We start from the raw sequence: 22,414 nt of genomic DNA, 5'->3' as shown, positions 1-22,414 counted from the left end.
TGGTTTCTGGCATTCTCTTAAAGACAGTGTGTTGTTGTTTGGTTGGTGTCTTTGTTGAGAAATGAGATCTAGGGCTTCCTACTCACCATCTACTAAAGTCACTCTATATATACATTTTAAAAGTGCATTCCTTTCTCATAGCAGTGCATCAGAATAATTAATAATAGGGATTAGAGACTGCCCACTATGACACTTCTGTACAGATTGTACCTATGGTGCAATAGGAAATGACCACTGAAATGAACCTTGAAGTGATTTCAGTAATAACATTTCATCTGGGATTGTTGGTATCTTATAAAAGCAACCAGTGGTTTTGTCATTTATATGAAGTTATTTATATGATGAAGATTATTTTTCCCCCACCAGATAATTCTCATATGATCCTACTGAATATAACTGAAAGGGATGATGCAGTATCCCAATAATTTCAGAAAATGGTCCACTGAGCTAAAGGAAATTAAAAGCAACAAGAGCAATTATTAGAATCATAACAGTGAGGTACAGGAGACAGTTGAAATTACATTTAAAAATTCTATTTATAGTCACTGAAGCTTTCCAAGAGTGTCCCGTTTTGAACTTATGTATTTTGGACATATTCTCAACTTCAAAGAAATTTATCAGAGCAACAGTATGTAATCTTAATCATCCACTGAGTTTATATATTAGGTGAGAGAAAACAAGCTGATATTTTGGGGATAAGTCCAAAGATGTCATCCTCATAAATTGAGGAATGATTGGATGTTTGACTTATATGTAACATTAACTATAATATTATATAAATAATACTTCAAAAAAAGCTTAATGAGGTGTTGGGAGAGATCCTGCGCACTGAGCAGAAGGGCCTTGACCTGAGTCCCTAAGGCATGTGAAAACACATGTGTCTCGGAGGAAAACCTCTGGGTGACAGGACTTGGTGTTGAGTGCCGGGAAAGTCACCTGCGTGCAGTCAGGCCTCTACATCTCCACAGTCTAAGAATAACAAAAATGATGAGCGAACTTCCCAAGCTCTAGCTAGGGGGTGATAAGATTATGTGCTTGAAAACTAACCCCCTGGTACCCTACTGTCTGAAGTAAATAGAAAATAGTAAGAAAGTAGACTAATCATTCATACGTGTTATCATTATATGGTATGCTTTGATGTTACACCTGCTGCAATTAAAATAGTATATAATGAGCACTAAGACAAAAAAGATTTACTGCATGCTGGACATGGCAGTCCCCCATGTCTGATTTCCCTCACTGTCGCGTCCCAGGTCCAGGACTCACTAGAAGTCCACAAGTGGCGCCCGAATTTGGGACCTGAAGGTAATACCTTCCACCGAGAGTGACGAGGTGACCACGGCTGCAGGTGACAGTTTACTTAAGGTGGTGCGTAAACAAGGGGAAAATAACAGAATGGGGTTTTCTTCTTCTCATCTTTCTGATTTCGCTTCTTGTTTTAACATTTATTGGCTGAAAATGGGGCAAAAGTCCCACTCTCTCAAATTCTTGACTATTTATATATTGTTACTGAATATAATCTTTGGTTTCCTGATACTGGCACTTTTGATACTGAAACATGGGACCAGGTCCGAGAGACAATGGTCCGGAAACATAAGCAGGGGGAGCCGATCCCTGTAAAGTTTTGGTCCACATGGGCTATACTTAGAGTAGCTATGTTAGCTGTCGACGGAAAAATCTGTCCTGACGCAGCCGTTTTGGTTCAAACGGCACAGGAATCTTTGGATAAGTATGACCTTGATGATGACACTTTAGCTAAGACAGCTCAAGCTGTTGTTCCACAATCTTTAGAAGATTATGATGATGATGTTCCTTTACAAAAACCCAATCTGAGGAACCTGAATTGACAAAAACTTATGTTGCTATTATGGAAAATGATATTGAACTAGACCTTAGAGACAAAGGATGGGACTTAAAAAAGAAACAAATGGAGGATGGGTTGTTAAATATAAAAATTAGAAAACAAAAGATAATGTGACATGATCTTATAAATGGAGGAAAAATTGCTTCAAGCTATTCCTGTTAATTATTTGGGGAGGAGGCTAGGTTCCCCCCACTCGAGTTTTGCCATTTGTTTCTTTTAAGAAAAAAATAAAAAAAGGTATTTCTAAATAATAGTATTCAAAGTTCATTCACAATTGTTAAAGTGATAGAAAATTGTTAAATTTGACTATATGAGACTATATGACTATAATATGACCACGGGGCTGCCTGTGGTCTCAACAAGCAGCTGCCTGGACTTTTTCTCCCGTGTTGAGATCACTGGAAGGTCTCCACTGCCTTCCTACTGTGGGGGACTGGACTCTCCTTTTGTCCACCTTAACAAACTATTTTGGTTCATTCTAGGAAAAAAGGTTCTATTTCCCTGTGTTGTTCTGATTTTAAAGTCTACATTGTTTAAGGCAAAAACTGCTATGTTACTTTGGACTTGCAAACAAGCGATACAAAATGCTTAGTGGTCGAATAAAAGCTTTTAAATTTACTTATTGGACCTATAAAGGTTAAGTTTCTTGTTAAAACTAACTAACTTGGTAAAATATAAAGTGGTAATACAGACATTTTTGAGCTAAATTCTAAACCTCAGTATCTTCACACATATTGGTAAAATAACTATCTCTTAAAATATACACACATGGCCAAAATTTAAAATGTATATCAAGAGATCTCTGTGTCTGTTTGTGTCTGTTTTTGTGTTTTTGTTTTGTTTTGTTTTTTTACCTCTGGAGGACTAATCATAGACGGTGCCTATATAAGTTCTCATAAAAACAAATTTTGAGATCATGATCCAAAATTTTTGATATACAAGAACTAGTTCAAATTTTATGATATAATTCAAAGCATATATGCATTAAAGTTATGTTAAATTTTAATGATTTACTGTTTAAAAGTATCTTTAAAGTATTTTTCTTTTCTTAACTAAAAATGTGTGTGTGTGTGTATATATATATAATACTTATATATGTAATTTTTTTTGTCATATTAACTTTACCAAGTGAAATTAAGCTATACTGTTTTTAAGTCAATTTTAAAAAACTGTAGTGTTTAAAGTAACATTTTGGGGTGGCGAACACACAAAGCACCCCCTTGTGTTCTGGACTACTGAAAGGAAAACACCATCATGATTTGTTGAAAGTTTTAGTGGTGTCTGAAAAGAGGAAGAGCAATTGATGACTGAGAGTAAGTAAAAAAAAAAAAAGAAGGAAAGGGAGAGTAGTTTTGTCTTAAAATTAAAATGTCTGGTTGTGCCAGAATGTGGAAAAATAGAGAAAAAGCTAAAATTGAGGATATGTAGTAAGTTGTAGAAGGTTTGAGGGGAAGTGAATTCTATTTGCCTTGGTTTATAAAACCTGCAAATAATGGGTTTGAAGAGAAACAATGATATGTGTTGGAAATTTAACTGTATTGCATTATTTGATCAATTTATTCATTGGATGGAAAAAATACTAATTAATACTGAAGCCTGCTTTCATGTGGCCACACAGGCCATTTCAGTAAAAATTGCCCTCAGAAATCAGGAATTTCTTCAAGAGAAACTAATTCTCCTAATGCTGCAGCTCCTCCTAAAAACTTATGTTTCCAGTTTTAAAAAATTAAGTCATGTACATGACTTAAAGTGTAGACACTTTTCTCATTTAATTATGGCTACAGCTCGGATAGAAGAAGCCTTTAAAGATGTGTCTCAACATTTAATGTTTTGCTTTGCTTGTGCAGAAAAGTCTAAGACTATTAAGACAGATAATGCACCTGTTTACACCTCCTTTGCCTTCAAATTTTTTTTTTTAGTTCATTTAACTTGTGGGAGAGGCTATGCTTGTATTTTTCTACAGGACGCTGATTCACTCATCTGAATCCCTGATAGACTAATCCAACGCCTTGGTTTCTCCTCTTCGCCGATTGCGACTTGAGTCACAGACCAGTCCTACTTCGTCACCAACTTCTGCCACACTGTGCAGCAACCCGCCTCCCTCTGTTCCCTTGTGTGCTGTTTGTGATTATGTTACAAATGCAGTTTGGAATGTGTCAAAAAATGGGACTGTGAAAGATAGGAAGCAATATGGACTCATGGCTTGGCATGATGGAGGCATGGCACCCCCGAGACCTCATTTGTCACTTGCTTCTGGATGGTGGGGACCTGAACAATAGGACTTTTGGAAGCTAGTAGTTGCCACCACCCCTATGCAATTTTGGAAAGGCAACTTCTAGGGAACATCACGTTCTATGTCTCGTTATCACTTTGTACATAATACCAGTTTCTATATACAAGCTTGAGTTCGATTCCCTTTTGTGATTGCTATTGGCACTGTTTCTTTTGATGCAAAAGTTAAAACTGTAATATGTAATGATTGTTCTTTATATTCTTGTGTTAACTCAACTGCTAAGTTTAATATCAGCTGACACTCTCTCATTGTGTTAAAAGCTAGAACATATCTGTGGCTACTTGTAAACCTGACCCCACCCTGGGAGGAGTTTCTAGTGACTGGGACTTTACTTAAGGTGATTGGAAAACTCTGCCACACTCGAAGTTTTGTGGGATGGCTCGTACTTGCCATACTTGACTGATTGCAACTACGGCAGCGGTTGCAGGAGAGGCACTTCATACAGCAGTGCAAACCCATGACTTTGTTGCTAACTGGTCTCATGAATCTCGACTCCTCTGGCAACAACAAGTCCGCATTGATGAAGATTTACAAGAGCGGGTGGGGGAGTTACAACAGACTGTTCAATGGTTGGGTGATCAATTTGTAGCTGTGCAACAACAAATTATGTTACATTGTGATTGGAATGTTAGTACTATTGTGTAACTCCTGTACAGTTTAATAATGTTTCTATTTCTTGGTCTCAGATTCAACATCATCTTAACTGTGTTCATGGTAATTTGTCTTTGGATGTAAAGTCTTTACAAAATCAAGTACTTCAATACTTTTCTAAAGAACTGCCTACAAATTCTATTGATGGATTAGCTGAGGGTATTGCCAATGCTCTACAGGGCATGGACCCCTGTTCATTTGTTCAAAGTCTGACTCATAGTATTGGTAGTGAAATTATAGCTATACTAATATGTGCTTTGTTGTTTGGAATAGGGTACTACTGCCTCCAATGACGGACAAGCCTCCGGTTCGACTCCGGTAGATTGATGCTTGAATTATTAAAGACAAAAGGGGGAGAGACCCCATGCAGTGAGCAGAAGGGCATTGACCTGAGTACCTAAGGCATGTGAAAACACATGCGTCTCAGAGGAAAACCTCTGGGTGACAGGACTTGGTGTTGAGTGCCCAGAAAGTGACCTGCAGGCAGTCAGGCCTCTACATCTCCACAGTCTAAGAATAACAAAAATAATGAGCGGACTTCCCAAGCTCTAGCTAGGGGGAGATAAGATTATGTGCGTGAGAACTAACCACCTGGTACCCTATTGTCTGAAGTAAATAGAAAATAGTAAGAAAGTAGACTAATCATTCATACGTGTTATCATTATATGGTATGCTTTGATGTTACACCTGCTGCAATTAAAATAGTATATAATGAGCACTAGACAAAAAAGATTTACTGCATGCTGGACATGGCAGTCCCCCATGTCTGATTTCCCTCACTGTCGCGTCCCAGGTCCAGGACTCACTAGAAGTCCACAATGAGGCAACTCCAATGACGTAATTCTAGAATACAATCTATATTTGAATATGTTTTTATCTAGATATCTCTAGACCAAATACTGTTTCTGCTGTTAACAGGAAAACAGATGTCCCTTTTATTCCAGAAAGATAGTATTATAGAGAGAAGGCATCAGATGATTAAATACTTATTTTATAATATACCACTAAAATAAGGAAATTCATGTAATCAATCAGTGAAATAAACTGGGAACTCTTACATCTATTAAAGAACAGGGGAGCAGCTGCATATTCTCCCAAATTACTACATAAATACTTAATAACACATTATATCATCTGGCTATTTAGTTTACAACTGTTTGGTCTGAATCTTATTTGCAATTGTGCCACAATGTTTAAATCACATCTTCAGAACAAAGTGCCTTTGTCTTGTAAAATATTAAAGAAAGCATAGAGTTCACCAGAAATTGGTGTTTTGTTATTTTATAATTTTAGAAGGTAGAATAGTAGGGAAATTTCTCTGTGGAATTTGTTTAGAAGAAATTAAAATAATATGTGTAGAGTAATTTGCTTATCAAGATATTATTCCACATGCTTACAGGAGACTCCTACATGGAAAAATGAGAAAGTAAATGAAAACTATTTTTTCCTCATTTTATCAGTGTAGCTGTTCTGGCAAGATTGCCCTCTAACCGTCAACTTGTCAGAAAAAAATAGAAATGGAGCAGAGATGGAAAAATTTATAGATACCTATTCACTCCTATAACAGAGGGATATGGGCTTTCATGTTATTATTAATATTTGATTGCAGCAAAATGTGGAAATACCTGGTCTCTTCATACCTTGTTGAAGAGCCAGAGAAACTCACAAAAGCCTTATCATTTGTTTCACAAGACTCTCATTTGATTCTTTGGGTTAAAAAGTCCAGTGAATTATAACATTTCAGTACCTTCTACATGTACTATGATTTAAATCATTTAACAACCTACAAAATGAAATGATTAAACAGTAATATATGCAGGTTTCCCAAAGTAAATTGTACATCTTCATCACTCATTTAATTTGTTCCACCTAAAATATAACCAGAAAACCCCAGAGTCAAATAATAGTGGGATATTACTGCAAACCAGCAGCTGGACTTGAGAGGTACATTATAAAAATGTCTTCTAGAAAGAATTCATATAACTCAACAAGAAGAAAACTAGTAACTCAATGGGAAAAATGGGCAGAATTTCTAAATGCACTGCTTTCTAAAGAAGACATACAGATGGCTAAAAAGCACATGAAAAATGTTCATTATCACTAATCATTGAGGAAATGTAAATCAAAACCCCAGTGAGATATCACCTCATGCTGGAGCAAATGACCAATTTTTAAAAGACTAGAATCAATAAGTGCTGAAACCCTTGTTCACTTTTGATGAGAATGAAGACTGGTTTAGTCCTTGTGGAAAACAGGATGGAAATTTCTCAAAATATTAAAAAGAGTCTACCATGTGATTGCGGAACCCCACTCTTAGGTATTTATGCAAAGAATACAAAAATACTAATTCAAAGGAAAATATATATTTCTATGCTCATTGAAGCACTATTTATATTAGTCAAGTTATAAACCAACCTAAGTGCCCAATCACAGAGGAGTGGACTAGGAAGATGTGGCATATATACACAAAGGAATACTACACAGCTATAAAAATGGTGAAATACTGCCATTTGTAATATGGATAGAATTGGAGTGGATTATGCTAAGCAAAAATAAGTCAGAAAGAGAAAGACAAATACCAGATGATTTCACTCATATGTGAAGTATAAAGGAACACAGAGCTAAATAAACATAAACCCTAGAAATCTGACTGCAGACTGAAGCTACACTCACTGGAGGTATATGATAAGATAAGTTTGAAAGGCTGTGAACCTATAGCTCTAAACCAAATACAGTGTTATAGCCAACATTATCTCAATAAAATAAATAAAATTTAAAACCAAAGATATTTGTTTCATTTATTTTCCTCTGAGGGTCTAAAATGCTTTTCTAACTACTTGGTGATCCTGGGACAGACTGTCCAGTATCTAATAGTTTCTTCATGCTACTTTTAAAGTTTACTGGATGTCTATTCACTGAAGTACCTAAAGATACATTTTGCCAAGAGCAGAAAATTTCTCCTGGCTCTTTTTTTTTTTTTTTTAAGGCCAGAAAAATGTTTAATGTTTGAAACATAAACAAATATAGACTTATTTTATTCTACGATAAGTGCTATTTTCAGAAAAAACAATGAAAGAATAAAGAATAAAAAGAATAAAGAATAAAATAAAAAATTATCAATCTAAAGTCATGTTAGGTACAGAATGTATAGCATTCTATTGTTAGTGTTTTAAATCTGCATGAACAAGTTCAAATACTTGAGCAGCTAGATGCTTAAACGTTTTAGAAAATGCACTACATAGTAATTACACCAGAAAGTTGTCCCAATATTAACAAGGTGCTATGGTTCTAAAATAGGCTTCCAAAAAGTCTAATAATTAAGATCATCACAGAACTATATAAATGTGTGATGGTCAACAGAACAGTTCTCTAAACTAGCCAGACTTGAAGTGGAGGTCTGTGACCCGAGGGAATTACGGGCTGTCCATCTCCAAAGCTTCAACAATGTGTGCGGCTGATGGACGGTCTTTAGGGTCTTCATTTGTGCACACGGAGAACAGTTCAATTACCTTCTGGTACGATTCATCCAGTTCTTCCATGTTAATAGGGGGCTGAGTTCCCAAAGCTGCGTAGTATGCTTCATCATCAAAGTCACTCTCATCAAAAGTTTTATCTTCATCGTCATCTTCATCTGGAAGATTAATGTGTGGAATTGGCAAAGTCAGCATTTCCCACAGAGTGAGGCCAAAAGCAAATATGTCTGCCTTATTGGTGATAACACCATTCTCCTCCAACGCTTCCTTGGGTTTCCAAGGCTCAGTGTCAATATAACAGGCCTCAGGGTCAGTCACAGTCATATTTTCATGTAATGGTAGTGAGTCTCCTACATCACAGATTTTAATTGTTTCAAAATCACCTTTAATTACAACATTTGAAGACTTTATGTCTCCATGAGGCAGTTTCTTTTCTTGCTGTAGATACTGTAACCCTCTTTCCATGTTCAAAGCAACTTTTAAAATCACAGCTGCTGGAAAAGGACCTTGGCCATCTTTATTTCGTTCTTCTATTAAGTCATTCAGAGACTTTCCCCTCCATAAATCATAGGGAGACACAGGCTTCCATCACTGGCTTCAGTGAAAGCATGATAACCTACTATGTTTGGGTGATGAAGGCTCTTCAAAATCTTTGCTTCATCAGTTAGTCTTTTTTGATACACACTCTGATGATGATCAGCACACCTAGGATTAATCTTTTTCACAGCCCAAGGAGAATGAGACAAACCTCTTGGAGATTTTTTCATAAGGTAGACATTTACGCCAATACCAAAGCCAAGCTTCTGCATAAATGGAGAGGCAGGAATATTTATACATGGAGTTGAACATAACGCAGATTTCTTTCTTTCAGATAATTTGCTTGGCGTCTTGAAATTACTGATTTCTTCCATTGTAGTATTACTCTAGATCTCTGGTCGTGCGGAGGAGACCCGCCCCGGTAACGAGAGGTCGGACCAAGGCCGCCTAGAAAACCTGAGCTCCCGCCGCCCCGCGCAGCGGCCCGCCCAGCGCCCCTCGCCAACAGTCGCGGCCGCGGGCACCCGTCCTCTTTCTCTCCTGGCTCTTGGGCCATGTCTGAGGAACAGCTAGGCAGCGGGCTGCCAAGTGGAATGAAGATGTCTATGTTTTTATGCAATAAATGGTCACATGCTAGGAGGAAAACATGTGAGGGCACTTGGTACATACATATGGCAAAAGCACAGTAAACAGGGAATGTTATATCTAGCATTTGGTATATATATTCACTTATACAAGGGTTTTCCTTTTTTTCCTCCCCAGTGGCTCTATTTGGAAAGTAAATTCAACTCTAAAACATGCACTGAGTTCCTACTTGCCAAGTGCATCTCGGAGGATACCTAGTAGAAGACTGATTTTAAGGAGCATGAAATAAGAAAGAGGAACAAGTACTTGGATGAATAAACCCGACAGTGATTAGCCATTTCTTTGCAGGATAGAATTAAAATTTCTTCAAAATTTTCCCATTTTTTCTGTACTTCTTCCACAGTACTTGTTACACTCATCCACTTCTATATTACTTATCACATTCACATACATATTTCATTCCACACCCTTCTTCTCTGGGGAAAAGACTTAACCTTCTTGATCTCCATTTTATCTCCAGGACTTAGCATAGACAGACATACCAAGCACACAATAAATATTTGATAAGTCTTCTGTAAGCCATACAGATTTGATATTTTAGTAATAACTGCAGTTTATTTTGCTCCTATTGAGAAAAATCATCAGATTAGATTGGAAAAACTTCAGTTATCTTCCTTTGGCTACTGAGGTATTTCTAGATAAAATGGAAGTCTGTTCTGCAGTAGAAAAATCTATTTTTGCCTTTACTGCATCTGTTCACCTTCCTAATAACATACTTTGATTTTTCCTCAGTTTGTAAAAACACTTCTTTATTGTGTCGAGTCTTATGGCCTATCAATCAAGGTGACTTCTCTCAGACTGCTAAATAGTCATGTGACTGTTAAGATCAGCTGATTAGAAATCTTTGTTCCACTTGCAACCTTAATTCCTCTTTGCCACAAAATGTCACATATTTACAGGTCCCAGGGAATAGAACTCAGGAATCTTTGAGAGGGGCACTATTCTGCCTGCCACACCCATCCTGTTGCCTGAGGAATCAGTCACTAGCATTTACTTCCCAGATCTCAGGCTGCCTTAGCTCTTGTCCCGTCTGAGGACTGGTGTTTAGAACCCATTTTTGATTCTATAAACTATTCTTATCCTTGAAATAATTTAATTATTGCCTAATTTTATAAAAATTCACTTCTTATACTTTTTAAAATATAAACATATTTTTTATTATTTTTTGTGTGGAAGAACTGTGTTCTAGGCCAGAGGTGCGGGGATGAGAGGATTCACCAGAGACGGAGTGGAGAACAAAACAGGTGAATTTACTCAAATATACTGCTAAGGGGAGCAGCAGGCAAAACAGGAGAAATCTGCTGTGCCATATGTGGCTGGGATGTGCCATATGTAGCTCCATGGCTGGGATCGAACCCTGGCTGTAGGGGTGATAGCCCTGAGAGTTAACCTGTAGACCACCATGGAGGCTGAACTTCCTAAACTTTTTTTTTCCCCCTAAAGATTTATTTATTCATTTTTTTATACAAGAGCTGGGGTACAGGCCAGATGCGTGGGAGGGTGAGAGGATTCACCAGAGACAGAGCGGGGAGCCAAACAGGCAGACTGACAGAAACGCACTGCTGAGGGGAGCAGCGGGCACGACAGGAGAGGTCTGCCGTGCCATGTGGGAATCTCCCTGGCCGGCCGGGAATTGAACCTGTGCTGCAGAGGATGAGGCCAGCTTTACAGAGCCGTGCTCAATCCGCTGTGCCTCTGGGGAGGCCCAACTTCCTAAACTTTTTAACAATGAATTCAAGTTGATACAAATGTTTGCTAGATCCTAGTTGATAAATAATTAACAGTGAACAAAAGAACTGATTTCAGTCTTTTCCCCTAGTCCTGCTTCCTTTCCAGTATTCTAATTTCAATAGAAGGTGTCAGTAAGACAAGACAGAAGAGACTTGTGGCCTTGGAGTTTTCATTCCTTTGGAAAACAGTCATGATTCAGAGTTGAAACTTTCCACATTAAGGTGATTTAAAAAAGGCTACACTCACCTCAGATCTTATATGTAACAGTGAACAGGACTTGATAGTATTTGTTCATGCAGAAAAGTTATAGGCTGATTGAGGCAGTATTTAAAGCCAAGAGTAAACAAACAAGGAATGTTTCTGACCTGTATATCTAATGTATATTAAAGGAGATATGAGCCATCAAAATTGATTTGTGCAAATATGTAGAGTCTTGTATCTTCTCTGTTCTTATATTTTCACTTATTTACTTATCTGTGGTAATAGTATAATCTCTCAATTGTATTTTTATTAATGTTGGCATGTAGTTTTACATCCTTTTAATTTATCCTATTTATATTTATATACTTAAAGGTGATTTTGATAAGCAGAATGTCATTGGGTTTTGCTTTTTTATCTAATCTGACAATTTTTCCTTTTTAATTGGGGTGGACAAGTCATTTATATGTAATGTTATTATGTCAGGCTTAAGTTTAACTTGCTATTTTTTATTTGTCTCACCTTTTTTCATGTTCTCCTTTTCCTCTTTTTCTGCCTTTTTGGGATTTGTTGATTACTTTTTATGACTTGCTAGTTTTTCCTCCTTTACAAATTTATCAGCTATAACTCTTTATAATCATATTTCCTTATTTTAGTGGTTGCTTTAGGGTTTATAGTACCTTCAAGTGATACTGTGCCACTTCACATAGAGTATGAACTTTATCTTACTATATTCCCATTTCTCATTTCCCAGGTTTTATGATATTGTTGTCATACATTTTACCTCCATATATGTCATAAACCACATCTCTATTGTTATTACTTTCAAAAAATATTTAAATTATAATAAAACATATTTGCCCAAATAGTTAATATTTTCAGTGTCTTTGAACTTGCAACCCCAATCCCCCAGTGCCCCCGCAATGTCAGATCATGCCCTGCTAACTCAGGACCATGGAATTCTCTGCTCAAATGACTTTGAGATTGCTTCTAGGACCTGTGTGGGCTTTGTAATGCCTCTGATCTCCCAAGGTCAGACCATAACTCTAGTGTATACACCCTAGGCTTGAGGGACGGCAAGGACCTTGGCCAGAGCTTATCTTGAGAACTAGCATGTGCATGATAAGGACAGGCTCATAATGCTGGGTGAAAGCATGTGAGCCTCTGCTCTTCCCATACCACCATGTTTTACCATGGGAGTCTTACAATTATAAAATTAAGCCCTGCCTGCCATGCAGTTTTAAAAGTATGTTTTCAAAGTAAGATGATGGAAGCCATTAAATTTTTTGTTACAATTATAACTCCATTAGATATGACCCTGCTTAAACAAAAAAAAATTTTCCATACCTCTCCATCAGTAAAGAACTTCAGGAAGGAAGCAAGCTGGGCTCCCCAAAGATCTTTTGATTCTAGCCATTAATGAGGGGTGCACATGAGTGACTCATAATCCTGAATATAGTCAAGTTTAGTGAGTGGATCTCTTTTCCTTAGTATAAAGCTTTTTTCCTGAGATTTTAATATTCTTTAAAAAATGGTCTGATAAGTAGGGAAGAAGAGGTCTAGAGTGAAATGTGCTACAACTGATGCAAAATACTATTGGTCATTTCAGGGGATTCAATGTGACTTTTAATATCTTTTGATCATTTTTCAAAAGATAGTACTTTTACTTTTGCAACACAACTATGCTAGTTTTTAGTTTTTTCACTGAAATAAAGTAGCTTAAAAATTCAGAATTCTCAATAATCCAATGCAAGAAATGATCTGATGAAATTTACATAAAAATGTTCATCATCACTGAACATCAGGGAAATGAAAATTAAAATCACAATGTGAATACTATTCTCACACCCATGAGAATGGCCCATATCAAAAAGAACAAAAGCAAGTATTGGCAAGGGTATGGAGAAAAAGGAACACTTGTACTGTTGGAAGGAATGTAGACTGGCTCAGTCCCTCTGGAAGACAGGATAAAACTCTATGGAGTTATATCAAAATATTGAAAATAGACTTACCATATGATCCAGCTGAGTGATGAGTCTCACAAAACTTTTAAACAAGAACTACAGCATATAGGCTTAACGGTATTGGTAATGTGAAATGTAATTTGTGCAATTTCATTTTCAGTTTGCTTGACACTTTGTTTTAAAAACAAAGCATGCTCATGATTAGTAGTAATGACATGTGAATTCATTGACATGTAAATACTTAGATAAAAGCAAGTTTAAAAATTTTTAGTGTAGTAATATCAAAAACTTTCCAATCAAAGGAACCATTTTAAAATCACAGTAAGGGATCGGAAACAGAGGGCCTCAACCAGAGTCTAGACTTTGCCATGCAGCTGCTTTGTGACCTTCAGTTTCTTTGTGAGGATAATGATTATAACTTATTTCATTGATTTGATTTAAACATTAAATAAGATCTTATTTAAAAAGTATTTGTAAATTCTAAAACTTATATATATATAAAGTTTAACCCCTTCATAAATATCTTTTGGGAGAGTAAGAGGAAAGGAAAAGTCAAAGAGGGTGAGGGATAATGTCTGTTCCAGGTCAGTGTCTGACTGACACTAAATTTATATGTTCTTTCTCAAAAATACTTGGTAATTTAAACTTTCATGTGTTATCTTTTCTGTAAATATGTTCAAAGGAAATTTCTTTTTCCCTTACCAGGGTAAAAAAAAAAAAATAAAGCCTCCCCAGATTAGGCTAGTCTTAGAGGATGAATATGTTACCAAGAAAACAGAGAATGAGAAAGAATTTCAAGAAGGAAAATCATTTGCACTTTAACTCATTACGTACAAGTCATATTAAGGATTTGGAAATGGATTGTCGTGGGGATGGGAAGCCATCATGGATCTCCCTCAATTCTTAGGGGAAGTGTGATTGCACAATTAAGCATTTAAAAAAGTAAAAATGGGAGATGTTAATTAAATTTCCATTATTAATTCTCACAAAATGAATTTACTTAAATTTACCAAATTTGACTAGAAAAAGTACAGAAGATGCAATTTGCTTTAAAAATCATCAAGGTAATGGGCCTCCCCTGGTGGTGTACGCGGTTCAGCGCCCCACTGTGAAGCTGTCCACAGCTCCGGCAGCGCAGGTTGGATTCCGGCCGCGCAGGTTGGATTCCGGCCGCCGGCAAGGGTCCCACATGGCACGACATGCCTCTCCTGTCGCGCCCGCTGCTCCCCTCAGCAGTGTATTTCAGTCAGTCTGCCTGTTCTGTTCCCCGCTCTGTCTCTGGTGAATCCTCTCACCCTCCCGCGCATCTGGCCTGTACCCTGGTTATTGTATAAAATAAATAAAAAAATAAAATATTTAAAAAAAAAATCATCAAGGTAATGCCCAATGGTCCTTGCAGATTTCCAACCCAGGACCCACTGTGTTTGCTCAGACTCTCTTCGTGTTTAATTTGAACTTTCTGCTGAGAGTGAATCTCAAAATAATTTTTAACACCATCGTCATTTCTTTTGGTAGTCAACTTTCATTTGCTTCAGCATTTTTCATTCATTTCATTTGAATTCACCCTGGCAGTGATGAATCATTTTGGCATAAAAAAGTAAGAAATCATCATTGTGTCCTTGGAAAGGTCATTCTTACCATTGGAAATAGATGTAACAGTTCATGAGTCCAGCTGAGCAGGGGATCTGTAGCAGACTATGTTCTCATAAATTTCTGGCTACAACTTGCTGTAACTAATACAAGAAGACAAATCAAAATCTTTAACAATCAGCCCCAAATACCCAGGACTTAATCAACAGCTGACAGTGTTATAAAGACATCTCCATAAAAGGCAGAGATACCATGTACCCCACCCCACATAACTAAGTACAGAGGTGAGAGGTTAGGTGAAGGGATATAACACTGAAGGAGGTGGGCTCTGGGACAAAAAAATAAGAGATTTTTTGTTACTCTGGCAGGATTTGTGCCCTGGTGCTGCTGGGAAGGAGACATGTGGAGAGACATGTAGAGACACTTGGAAGAGACACTTGAGTGAGACATGTGGGAGGCTGAGAATGGCGGCTATTATCTTAATTGTACTTTGATTTTGCTCTTTTTGTACCCGACTTGCTTGGCCCCTTTTGGCCCCTTACTGTGGTTCTACTCCAGGAGATACCTTCGACTTGTGGCATTCTTTTAGGCCTACAGGGCCTCACTTTGGGCTATCCATGTTTAGCTGGATATTTGCCCATGAGGATACGAGTTATTTAAGGTGTTTTTAAAAAGGATTTATTTTTGTTTATTTACACATACAAGAACTGGGGTGTAGGCCAGAGGTGTGGGAGTGATAGGATTCACCAGAGACAATGGGGAGAAGAACAGGTAGATCTACTGAAATGCACTGCTGAGGGGAACAGTGGTGAGACAGGAGAGGTCTGCTGCACCATGTGGGTTAGCTCCCTGGCTGGGATCAAACTCATGCCACAGTGGCTGGTGATATCTTTATAGTGCTGAGATTTTAACCGCTGCACCACCAGGGAGGCCCAATTTGGGGTGTTTTATTTGAATATCCTTTTTCTCTTTTTTCTCTATGCACAACAATTCTATTAAAGTTCTTTCACAATAAGAGTCTGCTTTGCCTTTGTGTGCAAAGGCAAAGACCTCTTTAAAGCATGAAAGTTTGGGGGCCCTGGGGTGCCCCTCTGGTTATACACTTACAACTTCCTTAATTTTTTCTCCTTTTTTTTAAGAACTGGGGTACAGGCCAGAGGTGTGGAGGGTGAGAGGATTCACCAGAGACAAAGTGGGGAACAAAACAGGCAGATTGACTGAAGAATACCACTGAGGGGAGAAGTGGGTGAGCCAGGAGAGGTCTGCTGCACCATGTGGGTTGCTTCCTGGCTGGGGATCGAACTCGCACTGCCATGGCTGCGGAGAGCCTCATGGGCTGTGTCTTAATCCCTAGCACCACCAGGGAGGCCCTGCTCCTGTTTTTGATGTAATCACAAGTGAAAGCCAATTGTGTTTGACTCAAAGATCACATGAATGTCCTATTTCAAGGTAGGCTGTTCTCAGGTTCTCCATGTCAATAGCCATCACTCAGGCACAGTTGAAGCCTCCTCTTCTCCTACTGATAGTGTTCTTCTGTTCCTCTGTCTACACTAGAGTTACTTTAAATGAAAACTATGGTGACTGGCACTCTTGCAGCATCCTGATCCTGAGTCAAATTTCTGATCTAGTCAGAGGCATCTACATACTTTGTGCTAATCCCAGGGATAGCTGAGATGCTGACAGACCTTTCTTCAGGATATAATTTAAGTGCTATGAAATGACCATCATGAAAGGAGAAGCTATTTCTTAAACTCTGGGTTGTGACAGTCTAGCAGGGCACTCTGAAAAGGAAGAATGGTGGGAAGACAGCTAGTCCTGAAGTTAACAAGTGTGGAATCATCCTCAGCTGCTTTACACTGGCTGTGCGATTTGGAGAAGATGGGTTGCTTCTAATCTCTGCTGTTCAATTTACAAAATGGGAATATTAATACATTTTACCCACATTACAATATTGGAAAGTAGTGTAAGCTGAAATATTTTATACTAATGTGTCATTAACTGTATCTTACATTGTTGAAGCCCTAATCCCAATTTGATTGTATTTGGAAGTGAAACCTTTGGTAAAAGTAGTCAGGTATAGAGGAGGCCATGAGGTTAGATTATTTTGGTGAAATTGGTGTCCTTATAAAAAAAGACCAGAGGGGGACCTCCCCTGGTGGCCCAGGAGGTTGAGCGCCGCGCTGTGAAGCTGTTCGCAGCCTCTGCAGCGCCGGCTTGATCCCAGCCAGCCGGAGAGGGTCCCACATGGAACGGTGGACCTCTCCTGTTGCACCTGCTGCTCCCCTATCAAGCTATCACCAGCCACTGTGGCATGAGTTCGATCCCCAGCCAGGAAGTTACCCACATGGCACAGCAGACCTTTCCTATCTCTCCCGCTTCTCCCCTCAGCAGTGTATTTCATCAGTCTGCCTGTTCTGTTCCCCGCTCTGTCTCTGGTGAATCCTCTCACCCCCCGGCATCTCTGGCCTGTACCCCAGTTCTTGTATGCATAAATAAATAAACCTTAAAAAAAAAGAAGAGACCAGAGATCATGTGCCTTTCTCTTTCTTTCTGTCTCTTTCTTTTACCTTAACTTATGAAGACATAGCAAGAAGACCCAGGAAGAGGATATTCACTAGGAGTCAAATCAGCTGGCCCTAGATCTTGAACTTGCCAGTCTCCTGAATTTTGAGAAATGAAAACGTTTTCTAAGCCAAAAAAACAAAACAAGAAATACAACAAAACAGTAACCAGTACAATGCCCATCCTCTGGATTTTAGAGAAGTAAGACTTAATTTATTTGATATACATTGTTATTCAAGCTCCATCTAATTACTATTTGCTTACTCAGGTTTAAGTGACGGAACAGTGTAAAGTATAGAGGAGGTCGCCAAGTGTAAGGTCCAAGGTTCAAAGGTTTGGGTCTAAGATCAGAGTTCAAATTTTGGTTGTTGCCTAGCAGTTAAGGAATGTGTCCTTAGGTAAGATCTTAACATCTGTGATTCAGTTTCTTCATTGAAAGTAAGAATAATTATAAATCATTTATGTACTTTCAAGGCTTATTGATGGGTTTTGACAAAAATGGATTTACTAAAGAGTTATTACAATTGATGCTACCCACAGGCATAATATTCTGTCCGAATTTCCTTAAACAGCGGGTGATCAGTTGTCAGGGACATAGAACTTGGGCAGCAATAACTATAATAATTACACTTTAGGTACAAGTAGCAGGTGGCCAGCCTAACTCTCTTAGCTGAGAGTGTACTCCATTCCTCTCTCTCCTCTTGGATGTCATTCTGTTGCAGAAAATCCAAGTCTTTAAACTGAAGTATGCTTTGGGATAAACAATTTTTACTTTATTAAGTAAAAATCTATATACTGCATCATGCCTCTTAATTTTTCATAGCATGAAATTTCTGAAGACCATCTAATTTCTAGGGGCATCTCAGGATACATACTGTTCTTGATTTAAATAAATGAGAACTAGAACCAAAGTCAGAAGAGATAAGAGGAGGACTTTTGCTTCATAGCATTAGAATATCCAATTCCAATTTATTTGTTCATTCATTATTAACTTCCCTTGCTTCTTATTTGGTTTCCTGGTGAGATTCATAGGGTTGTCCTAGTTCATTCCCTGAAGGTTTACATTCTCTCTTTTGGTTGAGTGCATTTTTATTTCTTTAGCAGCACTACTTTTGTTTTATATAGCCTCAGATGGTCTATACAATGATCTTCTGATCTGTTGCATTTGTAAAAGAAAGAAATGTTGTGCTAAAGCTAAAGAGACTTTGAAGCAGCAGAGCGTTTATAATTTATGCTAAGGAAGGGTTGGTGAAATCATTTCTGGGACCAATATATTTTAATGTGTTTGAAAAACTCCAATTTTTAGAAGGCAAATGCATACATGTCCTTTCAGACTTGTAAGCTTGATCAATATGCTTAGATATTTTTAGATAGCAGAACTTTATAAATGTCTTTCATTTTAAAAACACGAAGATAAAATCAGAAGTGGGAACATGTTACGCTGTAACTTTTTTCTTCTTTCAGTGGAGATTAGAAAAGCAGCTGTACTTGGACAAGACTGGTTGTATCTTATGGCAAGGTCTGTGCCAAGTTCCACACCAAGTTCCATCTGGACTCGTATTGCAAGAGAAAAGGATGGTACAGAGAGAGTTAAGGTGCTTTTCATATTCCTGGAATTGTGACCATAGTAGAAATGACTCCAAAACGTCTAGGGAGAGTCATTAGGGAACTCTTCCAGAGTAGAAATGGACTGAGTGTTAGTGAGTGTTGTAGTGAGTGTTGTAGTGAGTGTTAGTGAGTGTTAGTGTGAGTGAGTGAGTGTGCACACACAGGAAATGGGTGGGAGCTAAGCATTTGCTTTCAGAAATCATTTGCACTGAAGATGGAAGATATGAGATGTGAAAGAACAAACACTTACTGTGTTCCTACTAAGAGGAGAGCACTATTTTGTGGGCACCATTATATTTAATTTTCAATAACACACTGAAGGTGATATCTTGTTGTTGAGGGAGTTGAAACCCTGAGTGGTTGAGTAACTTGTCCTTGGTCATGCAGTTAGTAAGCAGGTGGCTGCACCGGATTCTAGCTTGTTAGTGCTGCTCTTTCTACGATATCACTCCAGGGGGACTCAGGATCTTCTTTCTCTGACTCTGTGATAGTTTTCAGGTTTAAAGACAGGAACTGAATCTCCTCTCAGGCAGAGGGTGAGTCTTCCATTTCTAAGTATTGCAAAAGTATTGTCTCCAAATACACAACCTCCCTTGTGACAGAGGAGACACCTTTAGTGTGATGTGTAAGGATCTGAATTACCATGTTTGTTACAAATAAACTTGTCATTTCATTTTTGTTCCCCTCCTGGCTTTTGTCCCTTAACTTTGTAATTTTTTTAAAAGATTTATTTATTTATACAAGAACTGGGGTATAGGCCAGATGTGCAGGAGGGTGAGAGGATTCACCAGAGACAGAGTGGGGAACAGAACAGACTGACTGAAATACACTGCTGAGGGGAGCAGTGGGTAAGACAGGAGCAGTCTGCCGTGCCATATGGGTATCTTGCTGGCTGGCAGAGAATCGAACCTGCCCTGCAGAGGCTGTGGACAGCTTCACAGTGCTGCGCTCAACCACCTGCATCACCAGGGAGACCCAATGCTGTTTTTTTGATTACTCCCATTTGGCCAACTAATCCCGACTCACCCTTGAGGTCTTAGTTTAGATAAATTTTCTTAGTTACTCATAGCCGCAACACCATTGTAGTTTAGGCAAATCTTCTATAGGTGTACTGTTATCACAGGCATCCTCACATTCTATTATTATACTTGCTTATCTCCCCACACTCCCTTTAGTTTCTCAGAGTAGGAATGATGTCCTGTTCACCGTGGTAGCCCCAGAAATGGGATAGTGTGTGGCCTGTGTCAGACCTGCAGTGTATACGAATGCAGGCATAGAATGTCAAGGTTAGCTGGAGCAGACATTAAAACTCCCTTATGGTCCTAGATAAGCCAAATGACTATAAGATCTAAGTAGGAATAGTGTGCTCACTATGAAAAATAGATTTAAGACAAGTCTCCTACCTCTTCTTCCTACCGTATAGCACAAGTGAGTGGCATGTCACATGAGGAGCTAAGTTTAGATATAAAGAGAAAAAGCATCTAGTTTATCAAAGAAAAATGCCTATATTCCTTCTGTTCTCTTCCTTTTTCACTCTCTCTCTCTTTATAAAACAAACCAAAAAGAGACAGGAGAGAATTATTGCCCCTGACTTGTGACTTAAGAATTTTAATTTAAATGATACTAGTAAATTTTTATTGATACAAATGACAGCTTCACCTGAACGTGTATGACTATTATTATCAACAAACTTGACCTCCCACTGGGTATTGAACACTGCAAATATTAACAAAATAATTGGGCCTTGATTCTCAGTGGTTCCAGTTACATGGCTGAAGAGTGTGGGAACAATTGTGTTTCTTGTTAGCGGTAATGACCTTCCCTCCTGTGTGCAAATAAATTTTCACAAAATGTTTCTTCAGAGGAGAAAATGATAAATACTTAATGTCTATGCAGCCCAATTTTACTTACTACTTCAGATTAATTGGTTTTCTATATGTCTGTAATGTTATTTGCATGTTTTTAACTTTAAACTTTATTATTTCCGACTGAGACAGAGTTTACTTCAGAGAGAAACAGAAATTCAGGAGTTACTGCAGGGAAGAAATAAATGGAATAGGAGAACCAAGAAACATAAAAGATGAAACAGCATCTTCAGGCATTATGATGTTCCCATTGTTGAATGACAATTGAATTGCTGGGGAAGTCAAAGCCTTAGCAAAATAAAGGGCTGTGGTTGGATTTTATTACATCGCTAAGACTGCCAATCACAATTTTATAACATGGTTTTAGCATCCTGTTTAAAATTGTTATTCTCTTAAATAATCTATAAATGCATGCCTACAATATACACATACAAAAAATGTGACGTGAAATTAGTGTAATATGTCAATATGCAATATTACATACTTATAAAAACAAATTTTGCATTAAAGATAATCAGTTGAATGAAGGAGCCACATCCTATTGCATTATGTACTTGCCTTGAAGGAAGAATGCAGGCACATTCTTATAATAGCCCAAGGATTTCTAAAGGATCTGCAAAGTCTCCGAGCCACAGTTTTTCACTTGAGTGGGTTTTCTTTACAACCCTCACCAGTGTTCCTTTCAAAGCTTCTGCAGGGATAGCGATATTCAAAGGGCTAATGTTTAACATACCACGGTAACTGGTATCACTTGTAGGTCTGGGTGTTACAATCTCAAAAATTTTCTCCTCAGTCTTCAGGACTGAGGGTTTGAACATCCTCGCTCTTCTGAAGCTACTGCTTCCACCAATAGGGAAGAACAATAGGCAAAAGTGAATCTGACCTCCAATAGTGGGGTTAGGGAGTGGGATAAACATCAAGGAGTAACTGTCTTTGGGGGTCTAGGGAGGTATCTGAATGAATCATAACACCATGGCTTTTGAATTTGTAAATTGAAGAACAGGTTTTTCCCAACTTAGATTCAGACAGAAAAGGGACAGGGAGTTAATGGTCAGTCAGAAGACCAACACCAACTCCATTTCCAGAGGTGTGGATCAATGACCTGAAATTTACATGCCATTTAGAAAATTTTAGATTTGGGTGGCCTAAGATTTCCCCTTGGAAATCTTTCAGAACATGGGTTCCCTTGATTGATTTTGTCAACACATTGGCTAGAATATTATCTGGCAAAAACTTTGGAACCGTGGAACAGGCTCTCTTTTCCTTTATAATCTGTTTTCATTTTCTCAGTTATAACATTATCCCAGAATGGAGATTTAAAACTCATTCAGAAATGTCACTGATGGGTAGGATTCTCCCAGTTTGCCTTGGCATGTCATAACAGTGTATTCTATGGAAACCTAGAAGCCAATGTTTTCCTAATTCTCTGCTCA

At 38.1% G+C, this 22,414-nt stretch overlaps 1 protein-coding gene across 1 annotated transcript; it reads right to left on the bottom strand.

The window, feature by feature from the left end:
* Positions 1 to 8,167: 8,167 nt before the first annotated feature.
* On the bottom strand, positions 8,168 to 9,218 carry LOC119243819 (lymphokine-activated killer T-cell-originated protein kinase-like). The gene is given in 2 exon segments (XM_037509729.2): positions 8,168 to 8,835; positions 8,838 to 9,218. Coding segments are annotated over 2 exon segments (969 nt in total). The 5' UTR covers positions 9,193 to 9,218; the 3' UTR covers positions 8,168 to 8,221.
* Between the last annotated feature and the right edge of the window lie 13,196 nt (positions 9,219 to 22,414).

Source organism: Talpa occidentalis, unplaced genomic scaffold (genome assembly GCF_014898055.3).
Source record: "Talpa occidentalis isolate TD23 unplaced genomic scaffold, MPIMG_talOcc4v2.1 talOcc4.13, whole genome shotgun sequence".
Lineage (NCBI taxonomy): Eukaryota > Metazoa > Chordata > Mammalia > Eulipotyphla > Talpidae > Talpa > Talpa occidentalis.
This window is presented reverse-complemented; position numbering and strand designations above follow the sequence as displayed.